Source organism: Rhipicephalus sanguineus, chromosome 3, assembly GCF_013339695.2.
Source record: "Rhipicephalus sanguineus isolate Rsan-2018 chromosome 3, BIME_Rsan_1.4, whole genome shotgun sequence".
In the NCBI taxonomy this organism is placed as follows: domain Eukaryota; kingdom Metazoa; phylum Arthropoda; class Arachnida; order Ixodida; family Ixodidae; genus Rhipicephalus; species Rhipicephalus sanguineus.
Genome location: NC_051178.1, coordinates 185,238,457 through 185,249,354, shown reverse-complemented (window position 1 = coordinate 185,249,354; position 10,898 = coordinate 185,238,457). Strand labels below are relative to the sequence as shown.

Here is a 10,898-nt window from a genome sequence, read left to right as displayed (position 1 = left end):
CAGGCAAAGCGCTTCGAGCATGCGATTTCGCATCCAATGCAGCGTATGCTTGAAGATTCTTATTTTCTTTCAATGATGCCTCTTAGACCTCAACAGTACAATTGATGCGAATGCTTTAACTCTCGAGCAGTTTTAGCACACTGCTTAAGAGGTAACGATTATTATTTATAGTCACGTGTGTGTTTATTGTCTACCGTGTTTGTTAAAAAAATGTACACGAACCCTATAGCTTGCAAATGAATCGACTGAATGATTCTGGTGCACTACTGTAAAAAAAAAAATGTACTAAATAGAGGCTGTACGCCGCTCCTGTTTCTTCATTTTCTTTTTCATTAAATGTCGAGCAATACCTCATCACTTCAACATAAAACTTAAATTATCAAGTTGCCGTTCATGGTAGGACTGCACAGAATCCGTGAGTTCATGTGATTCATTTGACTGCGTGCTATCGAGAAACTTGTTATCCGTGTGCGTACGGACACGTCTTTTCTTCATTTTACTTGCACTGAATTTAGGTAATAAAGAGTGACTGACTGAAAAAGTAGGTAACCTGGCCACCATAGGCGTTGCAGCTAGGGCACCCCTTCAGGGGCGGGTGGTAAGGCTCATCACAGCGCCCCCCCCCTCCCTATTAAGTTAAAGTATGCGGCAGACTTTGCGCCCGCACCCCCTCTTAGGTGATTAGAGGGGGCGGGGTGGCCACCAAGGGAAACTATTTCTCATTCATACCCGGCACGATGATTACCGTCGCTCGACCCCTCTAAACGTCAATGTAGGAAGCAAAACAAGCAATATTTCCGATTCAAACGAGATGGAATACACATGTCACGTGTTAATGGCAGGCACACCGCTCCCTTCCTGCTTTTACTAACAACTTCCCCATTGAGGCACTTCCCTGATCGCCCGACAGTGATAGCTGACATCCGCACGTAATTATCACACGACTATACTTTCTCCGTGGATGAACCCAAACAATTGTTTTCCCGCCGTACATTTCGCAACGCCAACTCAGCCCAAATCAGACAAACCTCGACCAGACAACACCTCCTCGACCTCGCGGGCAGCCGGAACGGAGGTGACGGAGGCGAAGCGGCGAACGCGTCGAGGGCGAGGGCGTCGCGCCGGCTGCGCCACCGCTCGGTAAAGCGAGCAAGCGCTCACGCTGACCGCGCTGACTCCAACGTCGCCTGACGCCAGCGGTGAATCACCAAAACCAGCACAAGCATAGCGCTGGCTCTAGCGCTGGCTGTTCGGCGCCGGAAAAGCGACGTAGAGGCAACAAAGAAAACGCGAGCGCGTTAGTTGGGAAACCGCCTTTTGCGCCGCAGCCGCGGGGGTCGCGCCGCTACCTACCCGTGACGCTGCCTGGCACGTGATTACGACTGGAGTGGCGTTCGCGCACTTGAACGGCGGCTCTAGCAGACGACTTCGAGGCCCGCTGACACGCCTTGGGTCTGCCATCGCGAACAACGCCACTGTTACAGAGCTTTGATAGCAGTACGACGGAAAGAGTGCCACAAATGGCCTTCGCCCCGCCAATCGCTGCTGATGTCCCGCTATCGCAGCTGTAGGCAGAAAAAAAAGTAAAAGCAGCGCAGCAGCAGAACACGCGAGCGGGCAACCAGCCAATTCCGAGCTCGGAGAGCCTGCACGTCGTCTTTAGCGCGGCGTCGAGCGGCATGTGGAGGAGTGCGCGGCGACCCTGCGTGTGCGACAGCCGCCGGCAACGCCGCAGCAGCAGCAACAGCTGAGTGCCATCTCCGGTCACCGCACGGGTCTTCGCGGACAGCGCGCCGCGTGCGCGCACGTTTAGAGAACCATCATGTGTGCCGAAAGAGCATCGGACGTTCGTGCCGACGACAACGACTACAGCCGACTGTGCGGCGTAGGTCGCTGCAGGCCGCGAGCACTTCAGGTGTTCGCGCGGCCGCAGCTGTTCACGCTGTTGTACAGCGCCGTGAGCATCCTGCAGAACGCACACTTCTACTACTTCTTCGCCATCATGTCGACGCTGCAGCGACGGTACGGCCTGTCCAGCTGGTCGATCACGGTGATCCTCTTCGCTGACAGCGCGAGCCCGTTCTTTGTGAGCTTCCTGGTAGGACACTACTCGCGCACCGTGTCCAAGCCGCTGCTCATTTTCTGCGCCATCGTAGCCCTCGTGATCAGCTGCTTGATGAGTGCGCTGCCGTTCTTCCTGTACGGACCCGGGCTCGCCCTAGGTGTCGTGGACGCTGCCGCAGACACCCTGGATACGTGCCAGACGGCGGACTCGATGCAGCCGCTGCAACCAAGTTGCGAAGGCCGCGGCATGCCGGAGTCTTACGTCGTGACGGCCGTGCTGTTCACGGCCAACTGCTTCTACGGATCCGCGTACAGCGTGCTCTTCATCTCCGGGAGCACGTACGTGGATGACAGCGTGAAGAAGAAAAACTCTCCTCTGCATTTCGGTGAGTATGCGTTGACGGCAACTTGAGTTTCATCGTGAACTCGGTTACAGCGCAACAATATAGACAAGGACGTTCGTTTCTTTCTTTATGTCCTTGTCGAATGTTGCGCTGTAACCGAGTTCAAAATGAGTATGCGTTACACTGGGTGCACATAGGGCACAGTATTAACAGATCAGCGCTGATAACTTTTCAGAGACCGAACCAGCGTGCATTGTTTTCTGGTACAAGAGTTTCTACTTAGGGAAATTTGACCATGCAGCTCGATGTCAGATATTTCCGAGCTTGAATATAACTACTTAGGGGGCCACGTCTAGGTTAGGGACTATTTTATTGCATTCTGCCATTTAGAGCGGAATTGCTGGTTTGATTCCTGGCCACGATTCCAGCCGCACTTTATGTAGAAAAAGATGTAACGCAAAGGGAAAACGTTAGCTTATATACTTAAGCTGCTGTATGGATTATGCATACCATCGACTCATTGTTGCCAGATGCCGCCGACTAAACAAGCGAATAATCACCACAAAAGAAGCCCAAAAAAGCGGCGGCACTCCTGTGAATAAGCCCAAAACAAGCGGAAGTTGAAAAAAATGTTCTCATTCCTGAAAATTATTTTATAGTGTGAAAAAAATACTACAAGCACATATGGAAGGTGAAAAAGTTTATTTACATTACTTTTTGCGTTATTGTCTATTCATTTCACATAATAAAAATAGGCGCTTGAATGACTGAAAACACTGAAGGTTGTTTCTTGCACTTCAGAACCGCACACTACACAGAATCATCGTCACTGGTTTCCAATACATCTGGAAAATCCATGTCATCCAGTTGCGCGGAACCATACATGTTCTTCGAATTGAACATTTGCATCATCTTTGCGGTTGGCTGAAAATCCCAGCAGCAAGCACCTCGAAGTCGAAGGTCGTAGCGAACGTGCAGGAAGGCGCTCAACATTTCGTTTTTCATCCTGTTCCGCAGGCGTGTTCCGCAGTCGTAAAAACATTACCACAACATGCCGTAGTCAGTGCATGCGGTCCGCGGCGTTCTCTTCTGCTGGCCTCCACGTTGGCGCGCTGTTGCTCGCCACATTTAATTCACCTGTTCGTAGCCGCCGGAAACTTCTTCTGCAAGTTAAAACGATTCCTCAAGCTACGACCAAAATGCGTGCTTGTGTTCGTATACTGCCGATGGTTTAGCCATTGGTCTAGATGTAGGAATGTACGTACGTACGTGAAGTATCAGTGTTGCCGGTCATCGCCGAGAATTCTTTAGCACCGTGAGACTGCATGTAATTTTTTGTATCGCCACTTCTAGCTCGCAGCCTTGCTAATAGCCCGAACAAATGAAAACAATACAGCGGCATAAAACTAAACCGTTTAATAAAGCTATACAAATTGAATGTGCTTGGTTGTCAGAACAGTACTCCGATAAAGCATTTTTAATTTCATATCAGCTAATACAAACAAGCATTGACAGTATAATTTAGAATGTTCGTATACACTTCTCTCAGCGCAAGAGCAGAATACTCGGACGGAATAAGTTCGCCAACGGTATCGCGGTGGCCCAGCGTGATGTGCTCCGTTCCGTTGGTTTCAAAATCGCCTCGACACGCGCGCCGCGCCGCGCATCCCACGTGGTTTTCGAGCCGGAGGCACAGACGTGACTTCTACTTTACTGTTCACATGCAAACAAGAGAGAAGAATCTTCCCAGTCAAAATGAGCGACTTGCCGCTTCACGAGGCTTCACTGAAAGTGACGTCAGGGCCTCTCCTGAGTGATTCTTCCTCCATGCTGTAGCGTCTTTATAAATGTCGCCAGGAGGAAAAGAAGGGCCTAAGAGCGCTAGATGAGTGCTTAGAAGGGGGGGGGGGAGTCGTATATTTTGACTCAAGTCATGTATTTGACGAGAAATACACATGCCGGGCACTAATATCATAGTATTTCCTGAAAAAGCGCGAGTAAGCCCCCCCCCCCCCCCCGCCAAAAAGAAAAAAAGAAAACGCGACAAGAGACTGTAAGAATTTCCAAGCGACTCAGCCAAAAAAGAAGCCCGAATCCGCTTATAATAAGCGGAACTGGCAACTCTGCATCGAGTGCAGTTGTGGCCGTAATATTTTTTTAGGCTGAATCAAACAGTATCAAGAACGAAGCGAATGATCGAATACTTTTTGAATAGATTGAGAATAAACCCAGAATATTATAATGAAAGCGATGTTCATATGCCAGTGTTTACAAGGTTTGAAAGTTTCTGGCAGAACATAGCACGTTAGGAAGCGTGGTTCTATCAAAAGGCTATATAGAGCGCCTGAACAAAAAAAAAAAAAAAAACGCAGTCTGAATACCTGGAACTGTCGGAGAATGCGAACGTTCAACGTTTGAAAGGAAAATAGTCTGGCACCAGAAGTGATGCACGGTGACATAACTTCTCGCCTGTTATGTATGGCCACCAAGACTAAGTTTATCGAACGTTTACTCCAATTGTATGTTTTGTTGTACACGCTACAAGATTTGAGTCACAGGAAATCTATTTAAATATACTCGTAGTTAAGAATACGGACTATTCGATTCGAAGGCCGACTCGAATGGGCCATTTTTGGACTTGTTAATGTTTTCAAATGTTCACACACCGCTACTGTCGACGCACACTTCTTTTCGTTCGCCAGAGATAATCACTTGATCTAGTCGCTCGGTTGAATGCAACGATATGAGCGATAAGATGTACTGATTTGAGGCTTTCATGACCAGGCGAATTGCCTGTCTTTTTTTTCGAATGCACACGCATTCGAAGAAATTCGGCTGTGAAGAAAAGTAAATCTATCTGCTGTGTCTGATTGCACCAATTGTACTTACATTTATAGCTATAATAAGTATCATCCTTTAAGTGTTGGTTGCCTGTAGTCAACCGATTTTTATTTCGCTTTTCGGCGCACCGTGGTAGAAGACGACGGGAACATAAAAATACGATGGAATCGCGATACTCACTGTACTGCATCTGGTAAGCTGCAGCGGGGGATTGGGGATAAGTTTTGACTACCTAAGGTTCTGTAGCGTGTAACTGTGCTGTTGACCGAAGATGGAAGAATCAAGGACGTTTTACCGTCCTTAACGGTAACTGGAACGGCTTCCCGCTCTCCATAGCAGACTACAGAGCACTCTAAAGCGTAACCATTTTCTCTAAACACACAAGTGCGCGAGTGCTTTTGCATTTTGACTCCATTGAACATTGAGCAGTCATGGCCAGGAATTAAACCCGTGACCTTGCGAGAGGGAGAACAGCCACATAACAGACTGGGGCTCTTAGTAAATCTGGTGCGCTAGATCTTCATAGTTTGGCTTCAGTCATCATCCTTTGTAGCTCCTGCTCCTTTACTTTACCATGAAAGCTTGAATATACATCTGAGAATGCATATGACCTAACCAAAACTATGTTCATTCATTCATTCATTCATTCATTCATTCATTCATTCATTCATTCATTCATTCATTCATTCCCCTAAGCGCCGGGATATCCTACACAAAATCACTTGTTACAAACGAGGCGCTATAGTTTCTAGCTGGGCCTCCTGGCTAGTGGTGTGTGTGTGTGTGTGTGTGTGTGTGTGTGTGTGTGTGTGTGTGTGTGTGTGTGTGTGTGTGTGTGTGTGTATATATATATATATATATATATACTTTGGGTATGAAGATCGATAGATCCGGTACGATAGATGAGTGAGAAGAAGGACTCACGTACGAAATGTAGGCTGGCCCACCAGCCGAAACGTTAATAAAACTACATTTCGTACGTGAGTCCTTCTTCTCACTCATCTCTCTTTATATATATATATATATATATATATATATTTAGCGTTTTTTCTTTCAGAAAGAGCCAAATGTGGAAACCGAAACTAGCCTAAATTTCACGGGGGCGTAAAGCGCGCCTAAGTGTCTATGAAAATGGGGCAATTCCTGATTGTAACACCACTCAAACAGACAGTTTGTAATAAAAAATGAGCCAAATCCTACATCTGTTTCAAACTGAGCCACATTCATTAAGAGAACACTAAAGAGCAAAATGATTTCTCTCATTTTAGTAAAGTGCTCTTTCACGATACCAAAAACACCACGCTTGCTGCGAGAAGACGCTTAGTAAGCGATAAAACGCGCAAAAACAAAATGCGGGTGGCGATGCCACTTTGAAGTTTCCGCACCATTCGACGTGACGTGCCATGTTTTGACGGCGCCTACTATGGACTACGTAGTTCCTAACCGGTAAAAATGAAGTACATTGTCGTCTGAGAGGGCCATAGACTTAACATACCAAGTTTATTGTAATTTTGTTGAGCCCAATGGCGCCAAAATAGAATAAATACGCTTTGAAATCCGTGACGTCACGCGGGAAGATTTCGGCGCGAAATTTAAAAATGAAACTTTGAACTTGATTTTCTCCTCTATTAAAAACATATGATGGCAAAATTAACGACATTAGAATTCTCAGAGCACAATTTATCGAGCTAGTCCGAATCATTGTTTCCAGTTAGTGTCCCTTTAAACCAGCGCTGCGTCAACAATCGTGACCAAAACAACCAACATGGTCTCATCCAATCTGTTCTATTTGTGTCCTACCGTGTTTACGTTCCACAATTACTCTTTCTAGGTCGACTTGGCACTTCAAAACTCGATTATAAAGAGCAAGAGGCGGACTTTCTTGCTTCTTTTTGCCTATTAGTGTACCGACGGAAGCACAAGGATGATGTTAATTTTATCGCAAAATATTGCTACGCCGTGCATTCGAATCGTTTTTGAATTCTTTTACGAGCTAATTCAAGCCCAATGAAATGTTCCAATCTATAAGAGCCAAACACAAACTTTACTCTTGAATACCGGCGAAAATGGGCTATATAGATTGTCGCCGCAATATACATAGATTTGAGGTACTTGGGGGACAGGAACACACTGGCAAAAAAAGATTTGCAGCAGGCCCGACCATATTGCCAGCAGCCAAAAAGTGCCTTTTTCACAGTGTCTGTTAAAGTGCACTTGGCTCTTAAAAAAACACAGGCTATATATATATACAGAGAGAGAGAGCGATGGTAGAGGAATGGATGGATCATGGGCTCTTTTCGTTACAAGAAGCGAAACGACACGGACACACGACGAATCAATTACACGCCACTGTGCTGACTCTCAACTGATTTTTTTTTCGAAACTAAATGCATAGTCAAATACTAGGAACCCATCATCCATATGACCACTCAAAAAAAAAAAAAAGAACAACCCAACAGAAAAACATCAGTAAGGTACAATCTTTACCAAAAAAAGAAAGCACGCGTACAGCCGAAGGAAATAATTGTTATGGTATCGAGCGTGATGTGTTGTGATAAAGCGCGCGCAAATCATATTAGCAGCTATTCGTATTTAGCGAGATCAAAACGCGGTTATGTGTAAGTTTGTTATGCATTGGAAGAGCTGTAAGAGGATTACCCTGAACTTGCACTTCCGTAAACTGGCTTGCTTGCTTATTCAGATGGACCAATATGCTTACCGCGGTGACTTCCTTGCTGTTTCAAGGTCACTGACCGTCTTATCTCAACATCTTATCAGTTGCCCCGTCCGAAGTTTTCACCTTCACTGTCTGTCCGTCGCATGACTAGACCTGTGAGCTTGCGTGCGATGCGAAAGCTGACCCTGGAAAAAAAAAGTCAACTTGCTAAAGTCAACTTGGTACGGAGTGAGTGAGTAAAAACTTTATTTAAAAATCAAGGTATTTCGGCGGGCGGCTTTGTGATTTAGCTGCCACGAGCGGGCAGTATATGCATAGAAAAAGCAGCGCAGCCTGATCGTGGTTGATGCGCTGATTGTGCGACACTAATGAGAAGTGCTGCTACGACAATGCGTTCTCGTCTAATGGGGGTTTGCATCAATGAACGAGACCTGTAAGTTTAGTCTGAGAACGCTGTCGCACATGTGTGGGTACCTTAGAAGAAGCATCGAAAGGTTTACTTTGAGACGTTGCACTTAGTTGATATCTTCTGTAGACACAGTTGCCTTTGTACCTTTATTTTACTTCGCTATCTAGCTTTACTTTTCCGGTCCAGCGGGTGCTTAGCTGAGTGGGCTCATGCTGATAACGCGTTCAGAGGTCGGAGCGCGCTCTGCAATAGGTGCAGGTACGCTTGATGTTTAGAGATAAAACGTCTTGGGTATAAGCGACCTCTAAACCTTTTGCCCCAAAGATATGTCTCAACACGCGAGTTGCCTGTGCTTGAGCTTATCGTTATCAGCGCACACCACTTTGTTGAAGCAGCAGCAGCAGTGTGTGAGAGGCTTGAAATGACAAACAGAAGATGCTGGAGGAAGAAAAAAAGAGAGAACTGGACGTGAGTGTGCACAAAACGAGGGGTACTACGTGCTGTTCATTTGAAGAAAAGGATGATTACCAAGGTGACCTACCTGCTTGGTGTGACAAACTTAGTACAGACCTGTAACCTGTACTTCGTACAGGTTGCAGGTTTTGTGCGAAGCACAGGTTGCAGGACCGAGCCTGCAACCTGTGCTTCGTACAGGTTGCACGCTCGCTGCCTTCCGGCGGCAAGTTGTCATTTCGTCCACTTTAATGTCTTCACACTTCTACCATATTTACTACAAATAACTTCCCCTATACTCTCCTTTGCTTGATTGTCGGCTGGTTCTCATTTAGGTTGCGTCTAACAAAGAAAAACGAGCCCTTAAATTCCCCTTCTTTCGTACAGACTTAGTGCAAAAAAGACAATATATGTATGCAATGATGGAGGCGTTGTCTCATTAAAAAATTATGTAAGTGCCAAACAGTTTCGACCTGTGGACCGCTATCTGGTGGAACGTAACAACAGAGCCCTCAGCTGCTCATTGAACGTAGGCTCTCGTTAATTCCTGCTGCTGACGATCGCAATCCGGTGTTGCTGCGATGCTTTACGAGCTCTCCTAGAAGGTTTCATACCTTCAGTGTGATATATAAAGAAAATAAATGTTCGTATGCTTATGCACTGAAATCGGTGATATTGGCTGCTATATCAGAAGGTAAAGAACGAATTCAGGAGGAGTATATAGATTTACTTGTACGCTGGCTCTATTTTCTCGGCAATTCCTATCTGCAAGCTTTACGGCACATCGCTAAACGGCTTGCCTATTTCACTTTCGCAGGCTTCGTGCTATGCTCGCATGGACGGGTTGCGTGCACCCTACTGCGGCTGCCAGCAACTCTCGATTTGCGTCAGGCTCGTTTCCGCACGCACGCGGCGCAACGCTTTCGCAGCAGTGTGAGTGCTCGTGCCTGTTGCGAAAAGAGCTGTCTTGGCGAGGTTGTTTCGAAGTTACTGAGCGAGTGACAGGATGTTGCTAGGCGACGGATATCTCTGCTATGCTGCACGCACTCGCGCACTCACTCCGTTCATCCATACTTACACAACCTCTACGACGTGACTACGTGGCGCTACTATTTTACCGGCTTTTGTCTCGGATGACTAATAATAATTGTTGGGTCTTATCGTACCAAAACCGCGATATGATTATGAGGGACGCCGCAGTGAAGGGCTCCGGAAATTTTGACCACCTGGTGTTCTTTAACGTGCACCTAAATCGAAGTACACGGCCCTGCAGCATTCCGGCCTCCATCGAAAATGCGGCCGCCGCGGCCGGGGTCCGATCCCGCGACCTTCGTGTCAGCAGTCGAGCACCATAATCACTAGACCATCGTGGCGAGTGTCTCGGACAACGCATAGGACAGAGGTCAAGGCTAGTTAGTATCAGCGATGCGTGTAGGTTAGCTCGTTGATAAGGCAAATTTCCTCTTGAAGGAGTTCTAAAGGATCTTATTATCTTGTGTTCCGGTCAAACATCCTGCGCTTTCGTTTACGACTACTTTCAGAAACCTCTAAGCGGCAGAATTTTCTATAGGCTTCGCGCACTGGAACCTTGTTTACATGCACGTAGGATAAAAGCGTTCATTTGACTACCATGTGGCTGGGTATGATATAGCCCCATTGTGCATGTGGACTATGTAAAGCTCGGACAGAGAGAGAGAGATCATCAGCTTTCATGAACCAAAAGAGTAGGTGGATTGCGGCGGGCGGGTCTCCTCTTCCGGGCTGCCGTTAGGGATAGCGGCAACTTACTTTGCAGCGAGCGAATATATATTCCTGTCGATTACGTGTAATTCTTATTGGCGAATATACATTGCCAGCTACATAAACTTATTTTCACCTTGCAGATTGCGGACTAAAAGAAAAATAAAAAAGATAAAAAATCAATTGCTGTTTTTTATGCCATAAATGATAATAGTTCTAATTGATCTAATTTACGCTGGAATGACTGCGAATTTATTTATGGGATATCGTATCTAATATCAACAACGTTAAGGGACTGTATGTATACTAATGAAAAATGAAATAATAATAACAGTACTTTCTTACACACATCCAGAAGCGAAACAAAGAA

General features: G+C 46.2%; 1 protein-coding gene across 1 annotated transcript in view; it reads left to right on the top strand.

The window, feature by feature from the left end:
- Positions 1-1,483: 1,483 nt before the first annotated feature.
- Positions 1,484-10,898, top strand: part of LOC119387821 (solute carrier organic anion transporter family member 74D) — a 36,690-nt gene continuing 27,275 nt past the window's right edge. Inside the window, exon 1 of the mRNA XM_037655343.2 lies at positions 1,484-2,450. Coding sequence (XP_037511271.1) covers positions 1,823-2,450 — 628 coding nt within the window. The 5' untranslated portion in view covers positions 1,484-1,822. The remainder of the gene's footprint in view (positions 2,451-10,898) is intronic.